The following is a 26946-nucleotide window of genomic DNA, read 5'->3' on the forward strand; positions in this document are numbered from 1 at the left end:
ATGTCCAGCAGAAACATGGCAGGAGGGACTCCATGGGAAAAGAGATTGGAGTTGGAGATATAGATGTAGGTATTAATGGTAGAGTCAATGAGAGGATGTAAGATTATATACAAAGGGGATTGTTGAGTCAGAAAAGTGGTTTCTACATGGATGGATGAATGGATGGGTGGGTGGATGAATGGATGGGTGGGTGGACATAGGCTGCATATTAAGATAAATTAAGGACATAAAGACATGAGCTCTTGTTTTCAGTGGGGCTGGTGAGAATGGCTTGTATGTGGAGGGGTGCGAATACATTCATAGGTTTAGCTTTGGGGAATGCTTGAAGTCCAAAACCATAATAAAATGGAAGTGACATGTATAGCTTGATTTTTCTATTTTGATATTTTAAAACCTATATATTATGTATAAATCTATCCCCCAATCTAGGTCATTGTTCTTAAAATGGTATTTCCTTTAAACATTTGAAAACTAATTTTTATACTATTTTAATTATCTTATCTGTTCTAACTTTTCAGATCATAAGGCCTATGGATTATCTGCCCCCAAAGACCATCAAGTTGTCACAGCTATAGAGTACCAAGGTATGGTATTTACCAATTCTTACAGGCTGTAATGTTTAAATGACTCATGAGGGTAACAGGTGATATTATTTTTATATTTGTTGGCATATTCTCTTTCACCCCACACTAATTCTTTTGCCTGAAATATTCCATGCATTTCCACATTTATAACACTTTCTCTACCTCCTCAGTAAAAATTCTGAATCATCAATAAAGGCCAGATGTACATAGAAGGGCTCCTATAACATAAATTATCTGTGACAAAATCTATTTTGTAAAACAGAGAGAGATCTTAAGGAAAATTTTAACCAGTTGAAGAAGGTTAATGGAAGTTAACACCCCAACTAAGTATTTAAGATGACATTAATGTATTCTATCTTGAAGTGCCATTTTCTTATTTATAAATTCGGGGATTAGTATGTATTTTGTTACAGTAAAAAAATACTTAAAGAACTAATAATTACCCCCAAATAGTATATAGAGCCTTTTATAAGTGTACTTCAAATATCGACCATCCTTTTTTTTGACCTTAGGACACAATGAATAATACAAAGAAACCAGAATAACTAATCTTTCTTAAATGCAATGTTTGTTTATGTCAGAGATTGTAAACACTTAAGACACAGGTCCCAAACACCTACTCTCTTGTCTTCAGGAATGTTTTCTTCCTGAAGTTAGAGACAGTTTGAAGGAAAGGGTCAAAGATGAGAGAAGAGACCTGGAACACGAGTTAGTATTTATATGGTGCTTACAGTAGTGTCTAACAAGTTATACGTGCTTGACAAGTAAAAAACATGTTATAAAAACTAGTCCATTATTCAAAAACAACAAACCACTTAGTAACAAGTCACTTAAATAATTTTTAGGCTAATTAAGTCCTTTTAATTCCAATGTTTTACATGACTAAGCTAATAAGACACCCTTTATTGTGAGTTAGTTTTAAGTAAGGAGAAGTGGAAAGAGGAAATTAATGGTTGGAAGTAACTTGGACTCTGGAGTACTTGCAGAAAGATAAATAGGTTGAGTAAGATGCCAAAAAGGAGCCTGGAATGGCCAAAAGAGGGAGCACAGTGAGAGAGGAAAAATGGAGCAGCATGTCCCTGAGGGACAAAGGAAGTGAAGTTCATTTCTGCTATTTCTCACTTTCCTGGGTCCAGCTGGACGCAGTGGCTGTACTTCCCTACCCTCAGGCCCGATGCCCTAATATCTGAATTAGGACGTCAAAGTTACAGTCTTTAATCATCATTACTTAAAAAAAAAAAAAATCATTGCAGCAAAACTCACACAACAAAATCCATCCTTTTTAAAAAAAAATTTTTTTAGTTGTAGTTGGACATAATACCTTTGTTTTATTTATTTATTTTTATGTGGTGCTGAGGATCAAACCCAGCGTCTCGCACATGCTAGGCGAGCACTCTACTGCTGAGCCACAACCCCAGTCCCTAAAATTCATCTTTTTAAAATGAACAATTCAGAAGCCTTTGTATATTCACATTGCTGTGCAGTGCCCCCTCTACCTAGTTCCAGAACATTTCCAACACTCCAAAATGAAATCCTGTGCCCATTTACATTACTTTTTAATGCATGCTTTATTTTAATATAGAAAATCCTTCCATAATTTATTGCAATCAAATGTTAGTCTCAGGGCTGTGGGTGTAAGTGGTAGAGCACATGCTTAGCAGGGCGAGGCCCTGGGTTCAACCCCCAGCACCAAAAGAAAAAAAAAAGTTACTCTCACTCCAAAATAAATATCTTCTATTTTCTTGTTTCACCTCTGCTCCTTCTAATTAAGAATTGCATTTTAATTCTATTTTATATGTGCTCTGATTATTCCAATTTGGCTCTCAATAATGCAAAAATAAATTCCTATTTTCTTTCACCTTTTATGATATTTTATGCAGTGACTTAATTTTACTTAAGATCTGTAATATTTGGTGGTTTGTTTGTATATGTGTCCTACCCATTTTGTTCAGAGTTTTCCTAATCTCTTATTTTCCTAATGTCAAAAGTATGAATTAATTCTTTCTTTTAGTGTAACTATTCTGTATCACTTTCCAGGGCAATACCAAAAGCAGAAAGAACCCGAAACCAGGGCAGATCTGTCAGGCTTATAAATTATGTGAGTGGACTTCTATAGAGGGGATCCAATTCTGAAGCATGTCTTCCCAGAAGTAATTTCTGCTGATTTTTCAGAACTACTCTAGTAGTATCAATTCTTTTTGTGCTATGTAGAATTTGATAATTTTTTTAACATGACCACAGAGAATAGACTCAAAAGGTAGCAATAAATAATCTTAGAAAAAATAAAATTCATAATGATTCTTACTCCTATAAGTAATTATTTTGCTAATTTTTTAAATAAACATTTATCTTGAGCTGGGGTTGTGGCTCAGTGGTAGCGTCCTTGCCTAGCATGCATGAGGCACTGGGTTCGAACCTCAGCACCACATAAAAATAAAGACAATAAAGTCCATCAACAATAAAAAATATTAAATAAATAAATAAATAAATAAATAAACATTTATCTTTTCTTCATCTAAATGAAACAGTAGTTTTGACAATGAAATAAGCGCCTTGATTAAGAAACTTGGCACATTTTTCTGTTTTAATATGTCTTGTATTGAAAAGTGTGATTTATGTTGACATTGTTTTCTTTGCCATCCAAAACAGAGATAACATTTTAGTTCAAATCTGAGAGATTTGTGATGATATAACATGTGGGTTTCTATCATGTCAAGCTTGCAAGTACATTTAAAGAGAAGATCCCCATGTGTGAAAATAATAATGACCATTTATGTACCACATACTATATATAATACACCATGTACACCCAGTATATAACTTCATTATCTCATTTAATCTTTACAACTCTGTGAGATGAGTACTATTATTTTTATTTATTTTATAGTTTTAGAACATTATTTTATAATGTTCAAAAAAATTAAGTAATTTTCTCATCATATATCCAGTATAGGGCAAAGGTTTAATTCCAAAACCTGTGCTATAAAGTACTATATTTTTATGTGACAATAACCCTAAAGCAGAATACCAAAAATTGTCCTGGCCTTGAGTGTTGACTGTTGGCTAAAGAGAGAAAGGAGATTCCATGAGAATTAGCTTTTAGATTAATTTGTATTCATATTCTAGAGTTGCCATAAGAAAATACCACAACCCAGGTGACTTAAAGTAACAGAAACATATTTCCTCTAGGTTCTAGAGGCTAGAAATTCAAAATCAAGGTATTGGCATGGCACCCTAGGGTATAGGCCCTGGCTGTTCCCTGGGCCTACCACAATACATATTCCGTCCATCTTCTATATCATTGATCAGATGTCACCTTGTAAAAGAGGTAAACTTGACTACTCTTTTAAAAAACTGCATCCTTGTCCTTGGCACTCCCAAACTTCCCCAACTCTGCTGTACTCTCTTTTCCCTACAGCACCTCATCACCATCCAACATGCAATAGAATTCACTTGTATAATGTTGCTTTTTTCTGCCTGACTTCTTCTGCTAGGTTGTAAGATCCCAAAGTACAGGGAATCATTGCTCTGTTCACTGATAGAACTCAAAAAGCAATGCTGAGCACATAGTAAGTACTCAACATATTTTGGGCAGATTGCATAGACCTGTTCTCTACATTTTATACAGTCCATGAGAGAGTGGCTGGAATGAAGTCACTGGACTTAGGAAAATCATTGGTGACATTTTCCAACATAAATTTCCTTAGAGGTTTTCCCACAGAGCACTGAGAACATAGAAGGATATGAATTAGGAAGAACTCATCAAAATGCATGTTTTTGTTTTGTTTTTGTGTGTGCGTGTATGTATGTATGTTTGCATGTTTAGTTAAATATAGGAAACAACATGATTGAGTACAACATGATTCCTAAGACATGGGAATAAGACAGTAGAATAGACAAAAAAAAAAAAAAATGAGTGTGGGTGTGTGTTTAATTGCTGGAAAACTCAACAAAATACGGGAAGGAAACCTATCTAAAACTCAAGACTCCGGAAGGTCACCGCCCAGTCTCCTTAATCAACAGAGCAAGAGCTGTGTTTCCTCCGACAGGTCCCTAAGCACACGTTTTGTCTTTGTAGCACAGTTGTAAACACCTCTATAAAATCACATCTCTTTGTGATGTAAAACATGTTTTAGAAACTTTAGGCATCCTTGAAATCAGCTTTTGGTTCTTTTCTTCCTTGTCTTTCTTTTCTCTGCCCTATTTTCTATTTCCTTCTATTTTACTTCTATATTTCTGGCAATGAATATAACTAAAAAAAATGGAAACTACATATAACAGAAAGAAAAAAATCATCATTATATCACACAGAAATCACTACTGGGTTATAATTTTTATATATATGCTTATAGGCTTTTGTCCATATCTATGTGTATATTTTGAATAAAACTTGAGTTAATATCTTTAATGACATTAGATTTGTTTAGCATCAAACTCTGAGACACAGAAAGGATTTTAACCTTTTTTCTTCTAATCAGAGATACTGTGTTTTTAATTTGCCTTGTGGGAGAAAAAACTCCCAGAAATATGAAGTTGGAATTCTAGAAGCTTGGTTGGAACATGCTTGAAAGATGTAACTGGAGGTTTCTTTTTGGCAAGCTGAAACAGTGTGCAGACCAGCACTGGGTTTCCCTGCCCTCAATCATCTCGTTTGGACAGTCAAAGGAGTTGGCTCCTTCAGAAGTTCCAGGAATCGCTTAAAGATGCAACTGCAGTAAATTTCCTGTAATGAAGTCAATTTAACAACACTGGAGTAGTTACACTTGATGCCAAGATCAAGTCTTTTAATAGTTTATCTGAATTGAGGCAGGGTTACAGGCAGCCATTTAGGGGAAAGAATAAACAATTTATTAGAGGGCCATTTGGGTTCATATTAATGTAATTTTTAAGGCATATCCACACAAGGGATCTGATTGAGACTGTGGCTGTAACAGTGGTCCACTTTATGCTTTGAATAAGAGCCCTTGCTGCTCTGTCTCTGTGACTTATTTTTAAAATGGACATGTTTCTTCCTCTGGGTTAGGAATCCCCTGTGTTTCTCCTTTGCTAGTAAAGCAATATAACTTGGTTTTCCTTTTTCTCAAAACTGCGTCCTCATTGTTGGATTGGCATCAGGGACAAGGTCCTAGCTTTCAGTAACAGCCAGTTGGGAGGAACTTCTTTGCGTTTCCCCAACACAGCCTGGGCTGGACTAAGTGCCTTTCTTAGGCACTAGAGGGCAGCGTGCTCTTTCCAAACCCAAAATCTGATATTCATCCCCTTTGGACTGAAATGCCTTTACCTTGTTTGCCTCTTCTACCAGACTGTAGACTCCTCAAAGACTGAAACTGGGGATAAATTGATGAATAATTAATCAGAGCTGCTGTTTGTTAAGTGCTTACTATGTTTGGGTCTGTGTGCTTTGCATATATTATTTCACTTGAAAATTCACGACTCTATAAGGTACTGTCTCATTTTACTGATGGAAACTCAGGCTCAATAACTAGGAAAAGCAGAATAGTGTCAAACAGTTTTGTGAAAGAGTTGTAATGCTTCCAATTCATCTTTGAGCTAAACCAATAGAATACCCATTATTAATGTACTTTTAACTAACTTATTTATGTAACTTATTAATGGGTATCCTATTAGTTTAGCTCAAAAAAAGAAAGAATAAATAGAATGTAAAGTCACAACTTAAGAATGCTTAAAAACTGTTAATTAAGTAAAACATAAATTCGCAGGGATAATTAGAAAACCAGTGTTTTTGTTGTTGGTCCTAGAGGTTATTTTAGCCTGCAAAACCCCAAAGAAGACCATTTCTTCCAGATTAGAGTGGAAGAAACTGGGGCGGAGTGTCTCCTTTGTCTACTATCAACAGGCTCTCCAAGGTAAGATGCTGTGGTCTTGATGAGGTCAGAGCAAGAGAATGCCAAGTACAGCCCAAATCCTTTAAATTACAAATGAGAACAGGACATGACTGATTACTGAAAATGTGTTTTTGTAAGTGTGAAATGAAACCAACAGTGTCTGAGACCCAAAACACAACAGCTATAAAGGACAGGAAGAGAATTTCAGTGAAGGTGAATTCCAGGGGGTTCCTGGACCCTCCATCTCTCAGCTCAGTCCTAGAGGATACAGAATGCAATTGTTCTTCCTGGCCCAGTAGATTAAAAAGGGAAGAAAAAGTAGTATAGCCCTGAGATGGAGGGATCACTGCTCAGTTAATAATACCCTCACCTTTCCTTGAGTTCCTCTGGAAAGCAAGGCCAGAACTGAGAAGCCTAGGGAGTTTGGACGATGGATGGGTAATTACAACCATTAGCAAGTGCTTTTATTTGTTTTACATTTAGTTCTACTCTGTTCTCCTATTGAATATGTGATGTACTTTTAACTAAAAATGGGATAATAATGCATGAAATGCTATGATGTTAATTTGCTTCAAAAGTATCTAGTGGTAGGCTGGGATATTGCTCAGTTGGTAGAGTGCTTGCCTCGCATGCATAAGGCCCTGGTTCGATCCCCAGCACCACAAGAAAAAAAATAAAATACCCAGTGGTTAAGGGAAATATGAATTAAGATAGGCCATGCATCCATTACAGTTAAAGCTGAGGCATGAGTACACTGAGGGTCAATTTCCTCTATTCTGTACTTTTGCATATGCTTGAGTTTTTCCAATATAAAAATTGTTAAAGTTGGAAATACAATTTAACAAGATAATAAACACATTATTATTTTTTAAATGCTATGTATTACTTTAATTTTAAAGAATTAAGTGGAGGGCTGGTGTTCAGATCAGTGGTAGAGCACTTGAAAAGCATTAGTAAGGTCCTAGGTTTGTTCCCCCAACTCTGAGTTGGGGCTGGGGAAGAAAGGTAAAAAGAAAGGAAGAAAAAAAAAAGAAGAAGCAGCAAGAGAGAGAGAGAGAATAACTAAGTGGACAAATGTTTAAGGTTTATAGAAATTTTAAAGTATCCCCTCTAGCCATTTGCAGTTGTGCATACCTGTAATCCCATCTACTTCAGAGACTGAAGCATGGAGGACAAAGCAAACACAAAAAGAACTAGAGATATAGTTTAGTGGTAGAGAATTCCTGGATTCAATCCCCAGCATAAATAAATAAATAAATGTCCTCTCTGGTTCCTATCTCTCAAGATAAAAGACTGTAGGTCCCAGAACTTTGGCAGCACAGCTATCTTCACCTGAATTTTCTACAGTTGCCGATTCTGGTAGTTGCATATTACACAAAATCCTATTTTAATTCTTTATACAATTACTATCAAAATCTAATTAAACGAATCCTTTTAACACATTCCCCTCACCTTTTCTTCTCTGGTTCTATCATGTGACCTACCATAGGTATAGTCACTGTTCTGACCAATTAAACCAGGGTCTCCTGTTTGTTTTGAAAACAGGAATACTTCTGCAAGGGTACTATAAAAGGAATGAGGTTAGTAGGTGTTTGGGTTGAATTCTTTAAAATACAGGAATATCAAATTAATCATTTTTTGAACAATCTAAGAAAATATCCTTCAAAAAAAGGCTTTTTTTTTTTTTTTGTAGTACTACAGATCGAACCCAGGGGTGCTCTACCACAGAGCCACATCCTCAGCTACGTTTTATTATTTGCTTGCTTGTTTTTAATTTTGAGACAGGATCTCACTAAGTTGCCCAGGTTGGGTCTCAAACTTGGGTTTCTCCTGTCTTAGCCTCCTGAGGAGCAGGGACACAAGAGTGTGCCGTCATGCCCAGCTAAATAAAGAAATTTAAAGTAACAGCATGCATGTACAATTTTTAAGGTTTAAAAGTGAACTTGCTGGTAGGAAAATGCGTGTTTTAGTTACTGAATGGAGTGATTTAAGGAGGATGTTGCACAGAAAGTTACTTGCATTATTACTAACATTGTTGTCTTCATTTTCTGAAGGTGATTTTAAAGATCGAGCTGAGATGATAGATTTCAGTATACGAATCAAAAATGTGACAAGAAGTGATGCTGGGAAATATCGTTGTGAAGTTAGTGCCCCATCAGAGCAAGGCCAAAACCTGGAAGAGGATACAGTCACTCTGGAAGTACTAGGTAATATGCATGTGTGTGTGTGACTCTTGTCACCCACTTCCATCCTCATCCCTCCAGCTCTAGGGGCAATGACACTGGTCCACGAACATACTAACATTAACTGGGAGTCACAGCCACTAAAGTTACAGGATCTCAACAAGGTGGTCTGGGCTGTTTTTTCCTAACACCTGGTTGGTTGCTGAAATTTCATTATTATTAACTCATTTATCACAAAACTTCTTTTGGTTTAATAAAGATAATTCCTAAAGTCCTACTCTGTATGTGGGAGCATGTTTCCCATGACTTTTTCAATAGCTCTCAGTATTTGTGCTATTTCTATTACCATCTAAAGTGATATCACATGATATTATGGAAAAGCAACAGAACAAACAAAAAAGTAAATCAAGGGAAGAATTGGAAGTGGTTTGGTAAAGGAACAAAATTAGCTTTTATTTTGCAGCTAATATGTAGTAGGACCTTTCATGAATGTGATTTTATTTAATCTTCACTGACAACCTGATTTTTATAGATGAGGAAATAGAAGTTAAATGATTGCCCAAGTGTCACACAGTTAAATAAATGTCTGGACTAGGATTTGGATTCAGATGGGGTTAACTCCATAGCCAGGATGTTTGATTAGTATGAGAATCACTGGTACACATTATTAGCTCATAACAGTGCTTTGTAGAGGAATAAATCATTGGTGTTAGCATAAGCTACCAAGTAAAGGAAATTAAATAACTCCTTTTCCTTTTTTTAATGTTGCCCAGGTTCCTCCTGAAACACTAGTGATATGCAAGTAGAAAGAAATTTTAATTCAGAAAACCTTGCAGCAGATTCAGTCTGTATATTCATTTTCTACTGCTGTGTAACAAAATATTGCAAACTCAACAGATCAAAAGAACACTCTTTTTTTTTAAGTTCATAGTTCTATAGATCAGAAATCCAGTAACAGGACTGGGTTCTGCTCAAGGTTATCAAAATGCTGAAATCAAAGTGCTGGATGGGCTGAATTTTTGCCTTGAAGCTCTGAGAAAAATCCATTTCCAAACTCATTCTTGGTGTTAGTTAATTTTATTTCCTTGTGGTATAGATCCCCCTCTATGCTAGTTATCAGCTGGGGGCCTCACTCAATTCTTAAGGCCACCTATACTCCTTGCCACTTGGTCCCTTTTGTTTTCAGTGCAGCAAAAGCCTGTTGAATCCTTCTTGTGCTTTACATCTCTGGCTTTCCCTTATGTAACTAGGAAGAGAAAGCTCTCTGACTTTCAAGAGCTTCTGTGATTAGGTCAAAGCCATCTATGAAATCTCTGTATCTTAAAGACCACATATACTTGGGACCTTAGTTACATCTCCAGAATCCCTCCACAGTAGTACCTACATTAGGATTTGACTAAATAACTGAGAGAATGTGTATGTACCCCTAAAGACAGGGATCCTGGGGGACCATCTTAGAATTCTGCCTATTTTAGTTAGTTCTGGGTTTTCCTGGATATTGGGTCACCTAATAAAGTCTGTTTTACTTTCCAAGTTCCAGATATCAGAATAACCCTAATTCCAGGAGTTGGTATTTTCTAACTTGGTCAATTATAGATAGAATAGGATTTTTGTTTGGTACCAGGCCTGAAAAAATACCTTTATATCTGACTTCTTTTGAATATAGTTGGTAATAAACATTAAATCACTGGTGAGGAAAACAGAAGAGATTATTTATCTAAAAATGAATAGTTATTGAATTAGATAACACTTTCTTTTATGACAAATGAGCCCTGAGCTCTGAGTGACTTAACAAAATTAAAGTTTCTTTCTCACATAAGTAAAGCTTAAATGATTGGGGAAGGGGTGGTGGTGTTGCCAATTACTCTACTTCATGAGTAATTACAGACTCAGCTGAATGTAGGTCTGGCATCTTCAGTACATGGCTTTCCAAGGTTAACATGGATGTTGACAACTGCTTGTTAGTGGGATGGGACAAGTTGAGGGAATGAATGGAGAATCATGCAGGGAGTTTTTATAGATCAAGCCTGGAAACAACTATATAACTTTTATCCACACTCCATTGCCTTGAACTCATGCATATGACCCCATCTGGCAGCAAAGGGGCTGACAAATGTGTTCTACTATGTGCCCAAGAAGAAAGGAAATGGATCTGTTAAATAAGTAGCCAGTCTCTATTACAAGTGCTCTGTAAGTACATCTTTACTGGCTATTAAAATCCATGTTTAGCTTTTATGTAACCATTACTGTTTGACTTCATTGTTCAGTGGCTCCAGCAGTACCATCCTGTGAAGTACCCTCTTCTGCTCTGAGTGGAACTGTGGTAGAGCTACGATGTCAAGATAAGGAAGGGATTCCAGCTCCTGAATATACATGGTTTAAGGATGGTAACCGTTTACTAGGAAATCCAAAACTTGGCTCCCAAAGCAGCAACAGCTCATATACAATGAATACAAAATCTGGAACTCTGGTAAGATCATTTCAAATATTGGTCTAATAACCACCTGACATCTGGATAAAAATATTATTAGAACTTAAGATGTTGGAATATGCTAGTCAGCCTTTTGTTTCTGTGACCAGAATATCCAAAAAGAAAACCTTAGAGGAGGAAAAGTTTATTTTGGCTCAGTTTCAGAGGTTGGGTACATGGTTGGTAACTCCATTGCTGTAGGACCAAGGTGAAGCAGAACATCATGGTGGAAGGGCAGTAGTGGAGGAAAGCCACTCAGCTCATGGTATTCAGGAAATGAGGACTGGCGGGGGAGGACAGGCAATGGGAAAATGAGCCCTTCAAGGTGTTCCTCTAGCTACCCACCTCCTCTGTCCATGCCCCACCTGCCTCAGGTGAACTACTGAACTACTACCTAGTTAGTCCATTCAAACTAGGATGGACTGTTTAGGTTACAGCTCTCTCAGTCCAGTCACTTCACCTTCTGTATTAACACAGATACTTTTGGGGAACACCTTATCGCCAAACCATAACACGGAGAATAGAAGACTGATACCATTGCTTGCTAAGTGGAGAGAAGAAAGGGTAGCAGGGAAGATGATGATGGTACCTGTACCAAGAAGTGATGGAAAGAACTGCTATGTGAGACGAGAAGACAGTACAGGGAACCGGGAGTTGAACACACAAGTGACCTGAGGCAGGCAAATACTGCTTTCTGATGATACACCCAGCAGTTCTTTATAGCTACCTTTCTGGCCTGGAAAGTTACTAAAGGCAGTTGCAATATACAACACTAGGGCAATGAACTAAAGCTCACTTGGGGATACCCTGACCCTGGCACTAACCTTGTAAAAACAGTGACCACAGTTAGCCCGTGGTAGGATGTGTGCATCATTAAAATTTTCCATGACTCTAGCTCATCAGCAGTGTCTCTGTAACTTAGTTATCTATTACTTTGTTTAGTCCCCAGATTTTTTGATTGTTTCCTCCTTGAAAAGATTCTAATTGAAAGATCTTTCTAGGGTTCCTGATGAGAATCTATAAGTAATCCCTTAATGCTCATGACATTTAAAATAAAGAGCATTTTTACTTTTTTGTGTGACTTGAGGCTAGTGGTAGGAAAGAAGAAAGGTCATTGAGCTAGGTGAAGTGGCGCACATGGTGGTTCAGCTACTCCGGAAGCTGAGGCAGGAGGATTTCATATTCAAGGCCATCTTGGGTACCTGTCTCAAAATAAAATTTAAAAGTCTGGGAATGTAATTCAGTGATAGAGTGCTTCCTAGCTTGTGCACAGCTCTGGGTTTAATCCCCAAGTACCACCAAAAAGAAAAAAAAAAAAGTCAATGAGCTTGAAATATTTTTCCAATCAAAATAATAATATGTCAATTTTAAAATGTCTAATTTCTAGTAACACAGGATCACTACAAGCACCAATATCAAAATGAAACAAACAAATAAAAGAAAAAAAAAACCTTAAAGGAGAGGTAATAATAACAATTTTGTGAATTTTGAAGACAGCATGTAAAGTGTCTTTCATTCCTTCTACCTAGTAGCATACAATAACATTTAAAAACTAGATCTTCTGATACATAAACCAATTTGATGCAGTAGCTAAATAATAAAGTATATCAGTAGATATGGCCACTGCTTGAAAAAGGCCCTGCTTTGGCCCTTTTAGCAGTCAGCAGGTCCCAGCGATTTTACACTGAGAAACTGGGCAGAAAACCTGTGGTCACACTGTGCTATATTTACATTTCAAATTTGTTTTTTCTCAGAGCAGGTGATAAAAGCCCCACGGCAAGTCTGAAATGATATAGATTCACTTTTCTCAGGGAGCCTGAACCCTTGAAATATCCTATGAGGCCAAAGGAGAGCCCTGGCTTGAACTAGGATGGCCTCTTTTGTGAGAAACAAAGACTCCAGTGTACAGATGCCAGTGACTTCCTTTTATGTACCAGTAATAGGCTGGAAGATCATTTGGGGTTTTAGTCTACCTTATTATTTATCCATTACCATGGCCCTGAGTTTATGGTGAAGATTCTAAAAGGATTCTGGCTTTCTGGGGATGGAGAGATGATTCTGAAAACAGGCCTGGGAAGGCTTTCTGTTCCACCATGTTGAAGTACTCTTAAAAAAAAAAAAAAAAAAAAGGACATAGGAAGTAGGTAAAGAAATGTGAAAAAGGAAAGGTGTTAACCGATCAAAGCCCTGGCTAACTTAGGAAAATATGTTCCAGAAAGATCCAAGACAATGGGGAGGTGCTCCTCAAAGGTTCATGGCTCCCATGGCTGAGGTCAGCAATGACCTCTGCAGTACTGAGCATATGACCAGGAGGGTCCTGAAAGAATAATTCTGAGTACCCCCACACCCTCTGTAGGGGTCCTGGCAAGGTCCTTTAAGGTGTTCAGGACCTCCTTCCCTCCCTCTCCCCTTCCCTTTTTCTTTCCCTCCTTCGCTCCTCCCTTCCCTTCCTTCCTTCCTGTTTGCTTTCAATTCTTTCCAGAAATTCCCCAAGGCTACAAACTCCAAATCATTAAGTCTATCATATAAAGGTCTTACCTTTCAGTTGCTTTGGTAGGAAGTAGAAGGAGCAAGGTCTGGACCTTATCTTTACAGAATTTTCAAGACTTCTGCAATTGTTAGAATTTATAATCCTGTGAACAGCACCATGAAGATTTCCTAGGCCTTGAGCTACTTCCTGGTGGTAACTCTAGCTCTTCAGAGTAAATATTCATTATTTTCTGCTGCAGTGAATTTGCTTTTGAGTTAGAAAGTACATTGACAGAGAGGCCATCATTGGTAAGTGGTGCTTCCCAGGAATTAGAAATGCTACTGTTGGATGATGTAAACTTTTAAAAATGCCCACTGCCTTCCTAAACATACAGCTTTCTTTGTATGACAAAAGAAAGCAAACAGAACAAAAACTTCCTCATATATATTTAAGTCTTCTTCTGTCAAATTAAACAGGAGGTTTAGCTATTTACTCCTTGAAGTTATGGTAGATTTTTGAATCCACAATAAAAATGTAAAGTTTTGAGTCATTAAAAAGGAAAGACTAGCTTAATGATAAATCCAAGGCATGTGGTTGTTAAGAGCCTACTTTGAGATTTGTACTTTTAAAGTATATATTTATTTTTTCCCCTTCCACAAATAGCAATTTAACACTGTTTCCAAGCTCGACAGTGGAGAATACTTCTGTGAAGCTCGAAATTCTGTTGGATATAGCAGGTGTCCTGGGAAACGAATGCAAGTAGGTAAGCATGAGATATTGGAAGAGGAAATGGTTTGCAGTTACAGAGTGCCAGTGGGGGTAGAAGGAGCAAAGGGTAAGAAAGGGTTGAGTTATTTGAGAGATAAGTGGATAGTAAAGTTGAAAATTATCTTGATATAACAAAGAAGCAGAAATGCTATTTTAATCTGTCTTCCAATCAAGCCAAGAATATTCAGCATTATATTTAACAAATGTTTTAATTTTTCAAGTAAATGGTTTTAAAATATACTTTTCTGAGTAATCTTTCAAACAAAAGCTAAGTGTTTTATAAACTGTAAATTGCTGTGGATCCAGGAGTCTGTATGGGAGTTCATTTTACAGCTCTGCCACTTATTAGCTGACTCCTCTTAAGCAAGTTATTCGACCTTTATGCTTCGTTTCCCAAAAATGGAAGTAGTAATATATCTTCTTCACAGTGCTACTATGAAGATTAAAGTACTCCGTGTTTGAAAGTGTTAGAACAGTGCTTGCACACTGTGAGCATTATATAAGTTTCAGCTATGTTAAAGAGTTGTTGATAATTTTTTCTAATTATACATATGGCAGAGTAGTCTCTCTAAAAAGACGTGGAATACCTAAAGACCTACGTTGCTATAAAACATAACTGCCACACATATGCTACATATCACAAAATAACTTTTAATTTTAGCGTTCAATAAATTAGCACTTAATAATCTTTTCTAAGTAATATAAGTTTCAAAACACGTTATTTTTTAAAATTTAATTTTCAATATTTTGACTTAATTCTTCCTTGTAGTAGGAGCCAGTGTTTTGAGGGGCTGGGGTTGTGGCTCAGTGGTAGAATGCTAGTGTGGATGAGGCACTGGGTTCAATCCTCAGCACCACATAAAAATAAATAAATAAAAATAAAGGCACTGTGTCCACCTACAAATAAAAATATATATATTTTTAAAAAAAACAGCCAGTGTTTTGAATATAGTTGTGTGTGATGAAGGGATATGCTAGAACTGGCACCAAAGGGTTAAAGTTCACTCAGGATGGCTGTACCCTAAAACAGAATATTGAGGGTCGGCCTGGTTGCAGAAACTTGTCCTCAACTTTATGGAGCAGAAATTCACTTTTTCAGTGAATATAGATCACTGCAGATATGGGGATGCTCGAATTTAAAAGTTTGTTTACCCGGTTACTGATTTAATTTGTTCATGATTTCTATGCATCTTTTCTTTCTAGGTGTGAGTTAGCTTAAATGTTAAAATTAGTTTGTTTAAAGCTCATTCATTGAGCCTCAGTGTTTCACAACTTTGGTTTATTAATTTTCTTCTTCTGAAATACATATAAATTCATTTTCTTCATGACATACCACTGGTATTTTGTAATGAAAACCAGAATCTGTTAACTCTCTTAAAGAAATTATTTTTGAAGCATAGAAGGAAAATCAAACATGGATTTGCTGATCATTCCCAGACTGGTTTATTGTACAGCTTCCTCCTTGGCCTTTTAGCAGTCTGGTTCCTTTCAGTGAGAATAATAACACCTTCCTTTAATGGTGGCCTTCTTCTTTTTAAAATTCTTTTTTTTTTCAGAGAAAGAATACAAAAATATTTTCAAGAATACAAAAATATTTATTGCTACATTTTCTCTTCACTGAGTTGTATGACTTGCTCAATATCTCACAGAAAATAGCTATTGGATGAAAACAGCTTACCTCTACCTTACTACTCTTCTGTCTTCCATTCCATTGAAGAAAACAACTTAAAGTCCACTGCATGATTTAGCACTTACAGGCTAAGAGGATTTTTTGTCAGAATTTTGCTTTTAAGGTTAATCTTTCATAGATGTCAAATTCATTGCAAACTAAAAGGATTTGTTTTTGTAATAGCCATTAGACTTGAATACTTTGTAGATGTCAAATTTATTGGCTACTATAAAAAATAGTAGGCACAGTTTGGTTCTCAGGAATTCATTTAGCTATTGACTTAATTTTACCTTAATTCTGATTACTGTGATTTTTGGCCCTCTTTTCTGTTTTTTAATCAAGTAAATAGATAGCAGAATTTCATTGACCTTGACCTCTCAGTGGCCAACCAAATATGAACTGAATCTATACCAAGTAATAATTGGTGTTTTTTACTCTGGTCAAATTAGCCTTTTGGAAGATTCATCTATCATGTCTCCTGTTTAGAAAAAAAATTTTTAAGGGCTTGGGGTATAGCTCAGTGGTACAGCACTTGCTTAGCATGCGCGAGGTCTCTTGGGTTTGAGCCACAACATTGGGCAAGGGGTGTAACTCTTTAAGAATCGCTTCTTTAATAAATGCAAAAAAAATGTATTTGAATAACAAGAATGTGGGTCATGAAATTCCTGTAGTCAGGATGGAAAAATGTGATGCAATAATGTTAGGATTTATACATTCCTTGAATCACAATTCCAGGCATACTGGTAAATTGTGGTATATGAAGGAAGGTATCTATAAGTCTGTTACATTGTTAAGGAACAGTTATGTTCATCATTTTAGTAATGATTTGAATAAAGGGTATCTTTGATAAAGTGTCCAATTTGCAGAAGTATTAAGCTTGGAAGTTTAATAATTTAATTATTGGGTAATAGAATCAATCCAGAAAAAAAAACTCATAAGTTTGTAACATGGTAGCAATTCCAAACTTGAGTCCAAAAAAAATCTACTTGTATTAGGATAGAGAAGAGTTAACTTTATAGCAAAGAGAAAAGTGTGTTTGCTTCATTGAGTTTAATTTATTTTAAACTTCATGGGATAACAATTTAGTGTACATATGTATGTGATACACACATACATACAACACAACCAGTCAATTCAAGAAGGAAGGTCTTTCTGACAGTTTTATAGAAGAGCAGTGGCATCTGCTCTCTTGGAGTTTTTCATTATTTGTGAAATTGACACATAGGATGATACAGAAGAATTTAAAGTAAAATTTGTGGCAGAGGAGCCACAATAGAATATTTCAAATCATCCAACTTCAAAGATTGCTTCTATTGTATGCAATGTATGAATATGTAACAACAAACTCATTAAGTACAATTATAATGAACCAATAAAAATATGGAAAAAGATAGTTTCTAACCTGATATTTAACTCTGAATTACTGCATTTCCAAATGAATGCAAAACAGTTTCATACATTCTCTTTCTTGACCACAGGACTTTTTAAAATTTAAGACTCTTGCAAAACTTAGTTCTGTCAACATTTTCAATCAGTTTTGTGCTATGCCTTGGAATTGTTGAACAGGCTTCAAAGTCTTGAAACTATGCTTTTTAGCATAGCTGCAAAGTGGAGTTTGTTGAGTCCTTTCAACTTAATGATGAAGTCTGTCCATCTATGTGATGTGAATTTATGCATGGTATATTTCACTTCCAGATGATCTCAACGTAAGTGGCATCATAGCAGCTGTAGTAGTTGTGGCCTTAGTGATTTCTGTGTGTGGCCTTGGTGTGTGCTATGCTCAGAGAAAAGGCTACTTTTCAAGTAAGTGAATTTCACCCTTCTTTGATACACAATTTCCTTTGGATATAGTCTTCTTATGAGATGCTTTCTTCTAAAAAGTCCTAACAAACTCTGGAGAATATTTTTTTTTCACTGATTTTCTGCTATAGAAGATGCTCAAGGTAATATGCAGGTGGGTTGTGAAGCATCTTGGAGAAAAAAGAACAAAGCAGCCATTTGCAAAATTCTAAGCAACACCATAGCATGTGTGAGTGGTTTCCTTGGAGTGGCATAGTGTAGAGGCAGACATTCAATATAGATTGTGGTATATTTATGTGCATGCTAGACCCTCTTATTTTAAATTAGGAATTGAGTATTTCATTTTTATAAGCAATTTTATTGAAATAAACCAGAGAACTATTTTATCAGTGTTGAACAGTGAAATGTTGAATGTCAAGTTTAGCACAACTGTAGAAGATCATTGTTTAATCAAAACTAGAAACCGACAGTATTGGAGATGCTTCCATACAAGGTTTTTAGTTCAAGTTAAACTTGAAGAAAGTTGTAACTTCAGCACCCATTTGATGATAGAATAGTGGGTGAGATTGAAAAATAATGTTTTATTCTCCTAATATATTTCTTTATTTCCAGTCTTTAAAATCATCTCAAAACTGTAGAACTCCATTAGGTCCTTTGGCAATAGTGTATAAGTTGAATCTTTAAATGGAATAATAAATAAATTCATAGCATGAACAAATATTAGACCCACTATTTTATAAAGAGCATTAATTTTAGAATACGGGTTTAAAAATAATTTATACCAAAATAAAAATTAAATTTAAAAGGAGTTTTAAATAATATTTATAAATAGATATTAAATGTAATATAAACATGGATTCAAGGACATTCCCTATAAATAAGAACAATTGTTCTGTGAACTAATAGTATTATTCTTGTTTATACTGCTTCAATTTAATCCCACATAATGTAATTTTATGAATGGACTCTAACCGAGTCCCCCTGCTGGTCACCAGTGAAAGTACTGCAAATAAGATTACTTATTCAAAATTCTTGTAGTCTGTATTTATACTTGCAATTAATATCTGTATAAGTATTTTTTTTAAATTTCATTGTAGATAGACATAATACTTTTATTTTATTTATTTATATGTGGTGCTGAGGATCTAATCCAGTGCCTCACACATGTGCTCTACCACTGAGCCACAACCCCAGACCCGTATGAGTATTTTTTTTATTTGTTTGTATGAGTATTTTTAATGAGGAGTTGGCAAACAAATTTTTCTTCAAATACTGAATTAATTAATTTGTATATTAAGGGTTATTAGCTAATAATGTCATTCACTTTTTCATCTGGGAGAAAAACTACCTAAGAGAACCATACTCTTGAACTTGTGTTTAGGACAGAAGTTGGCAAATTTTGACCCAGAGACAAATCTGGCCCCCCACCTGATTTTCTGAGGCCCCAAAACTTTTAAAGATAAAATTTTGCAATTATTTAATGATAGGAAACACTAACTTGAATCCTAATTAAGAGAAATGTTATCCCTCATAATGAGTTCTATTCTTCCAACTATTAGGACTTGTATTATAAAACTTTATTATTATACTTTAAATTTAATCAATAAAAATTTGGAAATTTATTTTCTTTCTTGTTTTATAAGTACCTAAATAGTATCCTTACTTTTGCCTCTGGGACAACATAGCCTAAAATATTTGCTGAAAGTTTGCCAACCCTTGATTTAGAAGGTACAAATGTCAGCAAGTGAGGATTGAGATTAAAAAGACATTAAGCAAAACTTGTATTTAAATAAATCTGTCATCCCATATTAATTCTTGCATTAATGATTTATATACTTATTCTTTTTGTAGAAGAAACTTCCTTCCAGTAAGTATATTTTCTTAAAATGCATGCCTCTCCCTATATCCACTGTTATTCTATTATTTATCTGTTTACAGTCAAGAGTGGGATATTGGGTTATTTCTGTAGGTGTATTTCTAGGGAGTTTCTCATATATGTCAAGAATACATTCTGCCTCATGCCTTTTTGTAAATGATGAGTAATTACCAAGAGAAGAATCATGGGCATTAATTGACATTATAAGCATTCCCTTAGTACTATTTTAAAATATATATGCATTTACTGCATTTTGCTAAATTTAAATTTTTCAAATAAAATTTTACTAGGTCATTTTTTACATTTAATTATCTATTTGACAACAATGTTTTAAGGACTGGCAAAATAGTAGTACACAAAACAAGACCAAAAAAGTTCACAAAATACTGCTTAATAGAACTTATATACTAGTAAAGAAAGGCAGAAAGTCAACAAATATGTGTAGTATACAGTATGTCAGATTGTGTTAAGCACTATGGAGAAAAATAAAGCAAGTAAGAGGATAGGGAATGCACAAGGTAGGAATGAAAATTATTTTAAATAGGATAGTCAGGAAGGGCTTCCCTCAAAGGCGATGTCTGAGAAAGACCTTAGGAGATGAGAGAGTAAGTCATGCAGATATCCATGAAAAGAATGTTCATGGCAGGAAACAGAAAGAGCTTGAGTGAGCTAACTTTCCATTACTATAACAAATACCTGGGATAATCAGGTTAAAGACAGAAAATGTTTTGCAAGTTTCAGTCCAAGATCAGTTGACCTGGTTGCTTTTGGGCCTGGGGTGAGGCAGCATGTTGAGGCAGGGGGTATGAGGTTGGACAAGTCTGTTCACTTCATGGGGGCCAGAAAGCAAAAGAGAGGAAGAAGAGGGGACAAAGTTTCCAATATCTCCTTTTTGTGCCTGTCCTCAATGACTAACTGCATCGCACTTGGCCCCACCTCCTAAAGATTCTACCACCTCCCAAGAGCTTTGCATGCTAGGAACCAAGCTTTCTACATATGGACCTTTGGGGGCATCCAGAATCCAAACTGTAGTAGAGCTTAAGACCAAACATGGCTAAAATGTCTAAGGGATATCAAGGAGATCAGGGTGACTTGAACAGAATATGGGAAACAGATAGAAGGAGATGAGTATACAAAAGAGGTCAGATTGTATGGAGACCTTTCCAGGAAGTTTTGAGCAGCTAAATGTTGGTACTTAATTAAAATAGGAAGTCATTGGAGGGCTGTGAGTGGAAGAATAGCATGATCTTACCTAATTCTTCAAAAGTTCCAATTGGCTGCTCTGTTTAGAATAAACCATGAGGTAACAAGGGGTATTACCTCATGACCAGTTAGGAAGCTACTTCAGTACTCAAGGCGAGAGAAAATGGTAGCTGGATTTGGGGAGGGAGGAGGAGAAAGAAAGGGAAGGTACTGGGGAATGAGATTGATCAAATTATGTTAATTGCATTTATGAATATGGCATAATGAATCCTACTATTATGCCTAATAATGTGCCAATTAAAAAAAGAAAGAAAATAGCAGTTGGTACCAAAGAAGCAGTGTTGGAGATGTTGAAAAGTGATAGAATTCTGGATATATGTATGTATATGTGTGTGTGTGTGTGTGTGTGTGTGTGTGTGTGTGTGTGTGTGTGTGTTTAACTATTTGCTGATCTGTTGGATATGGGCTGTGAGAAAAAGAAAGCAATGGAAGGTAGCTTCAAGGTTATGAGAAGGATAGAGTTTCCATTTATGGAAGTTTGGAAGATTTAGGAGGAGTGGCCTTGGAAGTGGTGGTAGGGTAGATGAAGAGGTCTGGAGTATTTGGAATTTTAATACTCAATAAACTTATTAGACTTCCAAGTATAGCTAATCATTAAGTATCTGAATATTCAATTTTGGAGTTTGGGGAAATAGTTTCACTGGAGATGGAAATGTAGGAGTCATTGGTATATGAGATATGAATGAGATCACCAAAGTCCCAGTTTATGTGTGCTTGATTTGTGACTGTCCTTCCTGTACATATGGACATGGCAGTCCCTACTGTGAGTCTAAGGGCTCTCTCCTCTATTCCCAGCTGCCATGGTTTCAGATACACTGTCATCTACATCTTTTGAAGACTTAGCTACCATTGATTTCCTGTTCCCAGATGCCTGGCCCCATCCCTCATAATATCCCAGTACAAATCCAGGGTGAAATCCAAGTTATCAGGACTAGGAGTAGCAAAGGAGGTGAGTTCAGAAGAGCGGGGCAGCCTGAATGTGTAGCCACCACCCACCCCATCCCACCTGACCCCCAGGCAGTTGCAAGGACTTCCACTTTATTGAGAAAGATGAAAATAATTGGAGGGTTTTGAGCCGAGAGATCTCATATTACATAAGCAGTGAAGGAGTTTAATGTTTCCTTGAATTAATGTCTCTACAAAACCAGATAATATTTTGGAAAGGAGTATATTTATATTTTGACACCTTTCCTCCTGATCATTAAGTCTACAGCTTTTAAAATTTATTGGAATTCTACTACAACCCCAGTCACATGTAAATCTTTCTATTAATAAAAGTGAATTTTTGAGATTATAATAATTAAGCTTTCAAAATGCTTAATGTTAATATATTAAGTTACATAGCAATAATTGCACAAAAATCTTTAGTATATTAGCCATGGGCTACATTTAGATGCACAGGGCTTCACTCATGGGTACTTTGTTGCATGGCTTTCTCTGTGTATACTGCTATAAATATAAGAAATTCAGTTATAGTTATTGGCTAAGATAAATATTCATCTTCCTGGTGATAAAATGTATGGAGGTAATGTTAACTAAATGAGGATAGTGTTTCAGAATGGGAGGTGATAATGCAGTAAATCCTGTCTCTTATTTTCCACAAACAGGAAGGGTAGTTCTTCATCTAAAGCCCCTACAATGAGTGAAAATGTGAGTATTTTAAATGTATATTTACAGGACATATGAATAGGGAAGGGAAATGAAGCAGTCATATGGCAGTTGTGAATTTTCACTTTTAATGTACTTTGTATTACTGTCTACTACTGGCATGTAGAAAGATGTAAGTGAACATTAGCTTCCTTCCCCCCACTGGTATAGCATGATAAGGTTGCCCAGCATTTGTAGATCAATTATAGGAAGTGATCTTTATCATATCATTCTTTTTCTCTTATAGTATATTCTATTATCAGTCTGCCTCCTTAAGATCACTAGGCCTGCAGTTTTCAACTCTATTTGATAGATGAGGAGGTTAAGGCTTAAATTCATATGGGATGAAATGGTGGAGCTGGAATCAGGTACCTTGTTTCCTAATGCTTTAAGTAGATCACTCCCAGCAGATCTGTGGTTCTAGGATTTGCCTTTGGTTATTCAAAGGCACTTGGGAAATTTAAGAATATGAAATATCCTCTGCTAGGGCTAAAAGGATTTTAGAAGTCCTAGAAAGACAATAAGGATCTGACTCTGATGGTTTAGAGAACATTATTGCTTACATTTTATAGTTTTTAAGTGACATTAAACTTTCTGGGTTATTTTTTTGAGGAATATAGTGAGGGAAGAGGAGTTTCTAATATTTTTAAGGTCTTAACTCCCGCTTGAAAACCAGAGGGTTCCCAGAATTCCTCAACACTCTAGAGCAGAGATTCTTAGATTTCCTTTCAGTAGAGCTTGGGGTGAGGCATGGACATTAGTATTTTAAATACTGTGAGCCTAATGGACGCTAATATTTAACACTCATTTATTGCTCCATAAAAATTTCACAAATTTAATATAAAACTTTGATTTTTAAAATTCATTTACTCCAGAATCTATTACTGAAATCCCCATATATTTATATATAATTTGCTACACTGAAAGCATATTGTTATTTAATTAGGGAATAAACAATATGTAACTTCATACTCATTCCTATAATTTATGGAACGAAATAATCCCATCCCACCAAACACTGAAAGGCATGTTGTATCTAAGTTGAAAAAAAAGAAAGACTTTTCCTTTTTCCTTTTCTTTCTCTCTGTTGCCAGTCATCATCTCAGAGTTAGTCCTCTTCAGTTCTACCTTATATTCAGCTGGGTTTTTAACCTGACAACTCTGAGCCTCATCACTCTGTGTTGTGCAGGCTGTCGTATACTGCAGGATGTGTAGCAACAGCTCTGGCTTCTGCCCCGCTAGATGCCAGTAGCATACCCCTAAGCAACACTATTTCTAACTTCCAGCCCTGCTTCCTTACTTTCTAGACATAATTTCAAGTACCTTGTCTCCTAGTATTTACTTATTTAAATCCCTATAAAACAGATTTCATTAAATATGTGATGGTTTTTATCTCCATGATTCTTATAGTGGATGTAGTTTGATATTCATAAGGCTTATATGTATTTCCTTAAATATATAGTAGTATATTATATTTAACCTTGATTTGTTTTCTTTTTTTCCCCTAGGATTTCAAGCACACAAAATCCTTCATAATTTAAAAGAATTCTACTTTTAAGATACACCAAAACCACAGTTGTTACAGATATTAAAGTATTATAAAACTCTGCTTTGTCTTAATTTGCAAAGAGGTACATAACAAAATGAAATTGATATTTCATTATGGTTTTTTATGACTTGATTTACCTAAAATTGTTATTTTTAAGCAAATAGTTCTGTCATTATCCAAAATATGATCTGGCTTCTTTTGTCTGGACTAAAGAACAGGAATCAAATTACTTTAAAATATTTTGATATTTGTGAAATGTTAACTAATGTTCTAACTTTTAGAGAAAGTTATTACATCATACTGATTGTGAAGTTAATCCACAAATCAAGCAAATACAACCTGCAGACACCCTGTGTGCAAGAGTGTTATCTAGGAGGTTAAGAAAATACTGATAGATGCAAAAGGATTCTCTGGTCTCATTTCTACCAAAATCCTCTTTATAATATAATCCTTATTCCATTGCTCATGTATCACTAATGTACCCACAAAAGGGAGGCAGTGAGGTTGAGTCTTATACCCAAGGGTTTGCACTTTGTATTTACTTTCATCTCTGAGAACCAAAAGTGACATGAAGAGAAGTAGCTAATGACCAGGGCTCACAGGTGTGCATAGGACTCACCTGGTGTGTGTTATTTATAAATTTTGAGAAGTAAATACAAACCCAAATGGGCTTATTTTATCCTCACTGATGCTTGCTGCTATTTCCTTTCCCTAAGACTCCTTTGAAGAGGCTCCATGACCTTGACATCAAGGCTCAACAATGGAGCCCACATAATTTTTCAGGTATCTTTTGCTGCATGAGTGGTGGCTTCAAATCCCTGTCTCTAAAAATCGTTCATTGAAATTCTGGGCTGGATCAAGTCCTTCACTGTTAAAGCCAACGGGTTGCCAATCCTTTTTATGGCAAGTCAGGGATTAGGAAATAAGTGATTGTCTGGTAAATAAAATATAAGTAAATGAACTCACTACCACTCCCTGCCTCTGGCACCTGCTTGAGTCATAAAAGGCACTTGAGGAATGATGGTTAAAATAAAAAATGGGTCTAACCATCTGTTTTCTGAACTGATTAACCACAAAAATCTCCAACTAGTGTTAGAATATGAAAATTCCAACAGGTCACTTAATAGTAAGAGCAATTAATCTGTGTAAAAAAAAAAGGCAGTATCTTTTAGAACTGCTTTTGATTATTTAATCCATATTAAAAACAAAATATGGCTACAGCATATCCTGTTATTCCAGGAAAATCTAGATGAAAAGTTGATTCATGACCTTTGACAACTTTGGCCACCATTAAGTCATTTTCAGAGGAATCTGCTCTTTTCACCCAGTAGCAAAGCAGAGCCCCAGCTTTCACTGAGCAAATGGATTAAGCACTCACCGAATGCCTGCTGTAGACCTGGACACCAGGTCACTGGGAAGATGCCTTTTGTCAGCCTGCTCCCTTTGGCTTGTCTGTGGCATTAGATGCTCCTCACTAGAGTCCTTTCTGGTTTCTATAACATGTTCTGCCCCAAAATCAAATTATCACTATTAGAGATTAGCAAACTTTCTGTAAAGGGCAAGATAGTAGATATTTTAAACCATATGGCTCCTGCTACAACTACTAGACTCTGCCATTGTCACCCAACAGCAGCCACAAAAATGAGCATGTCTGCAACCCAATAGAAATGTAGCAAGCACAAACAGGATTTGGCCCACAGGCATAGTTTCCCAACTCCTGGTGGCAACCGATGGAAAACACCTATCTATAAATTTTTCTAAATGCTGCTTTAATTTAAATAACACAAATTCATATTATAAGAGGAAACTTAAGTAGTGCCTTAACTTCACTAAATAGAGGAAAAGCTTCTTTTTTTAAGCTATTAAAGGCTAGATATCAAACGATTCACTTTATGCAGTATAAACATCTAACAGTCTTTGTGCCAAATATATCTTGTACAGTATCTTAAAATATTGTATACAGCTAAGTCAAAATCATTATGTAAAAATGGTTTCTTCTACACATAGGATATAGTGTGAGCACTAATTTTCTAATTATTAAAAAGTTGTCTATCTGTGGAACACTGGTATCTGGGCTGTTTCCGTGTGTGTGTGTGTGTGTGTGTGTGTGTGTGTGGTGTTGTTGTTTTGTGAACTTGAACACAAACAACTGGTAGAATCCCATTGTAATTCTTAGAATTTTATTTATTTTCATGCAGTGATATTGTATTGTATGAAGATTGAGGCTCTAGAATCAATAATAGTTTGTTTTATTTTAATATTGTTGCTGTTGTAACTAGATTCACTTTATTTTTAGTTGGGGGTTTAACCTAACTAAATCTAGAACGATGGGTTGTTTTTCCATACAACTTTACAAAGAACTTCCTTCAGTCCACAGCTGGTTTTGTTTGATTAAAGTCTATATTAATAAAAATAGCTGAACTTAAACGTTTTAGCTCCAGTTAACAGTGCAAGGGAAGAGTCACCCATCTATTGTTCAACAAAACCCAGGAAACTACACCCTCTCACCATCTGTAACTGCAAGGCTAGCTCTTCAGCTGCTTATGATTAGAATCTCATCTCTCAGTTTGGTTGCTTGCCAGAATCTCATATGTTGGGGGGGCGGTCCCTGAAAATAAGGAAAAACTTATTTATTGAACACTTTATATATTATACAGAGCTGGGGGTGGATAGGGGTGAGTGTGTGTAAAGCTTCATTCCTCTCAAAGATAGTATAATGTGGCCAATGTCATCATTTTATAGACCAGGAAACCAACTCATAGTTGGTGTCTTGCCAGGTTCAGAGCTGGTAAGTATTTGGGTGTTTGTGAACCCAGACCTA

The 26946-nt window shown here is 35.9% G+C and overlaps 1 protein-coding gene across 1 annotated transcript in view; it reads left to right on the forward strand.

The window, feature by feature from the left end:
- Jam2 (junctional adhesion molecule 2) overlaps nt 1-26186 on the forward strand; it is a 53785-nt gene extending 27599 nt beyond the window's left edge. The window contains exons 2-10 of the mRNA XM_026411921.2: nt 519-584; nt 6344-6451; nt 8485-8637; nt 10881-11083; nt 14217-14316; nt 17686-17793; nt 19642-19657; nt 22537-22579; nt 24085-26186. Of these exons, the coding sequence (XP_026267706.2) occupies nt 519-584; nt 6344-6451; nt 8485-8637; nt 10881-11083; nt 14217-14316; nt 17686-17793; nt 19642-19657; nt 22537-22579; nt 24085-24117 (830 nt within the window). The 3' untranslated portion in view covers nt 24118-26186. The remainder of the gene's footprint in view (nt 1-518; nt 585-6343; nt 6452-8484; nt 8638-10880; nt 11084-14216; nt 14317-17685; nt 17794-19641; nt 19658-22536; nt 22580-24084) is intronic.
- Nucleotides 26187-26946: the final 760 nt, after the last annotated feature.

This window comes from Urocitellus parryii, chromosome 2 (genome assembly GCF_045843805.1).
Source record: "Urocitellus parryii isolate mUroPar1 chromosome 2, mUroPar1.hap1, whole genome shotgun sequence".
NCBI lineage: Eukaryota > Metazoa > Chordata > Mammalia > Rodentia > Sciuridae > Urocitellus > Urocitellus parryii.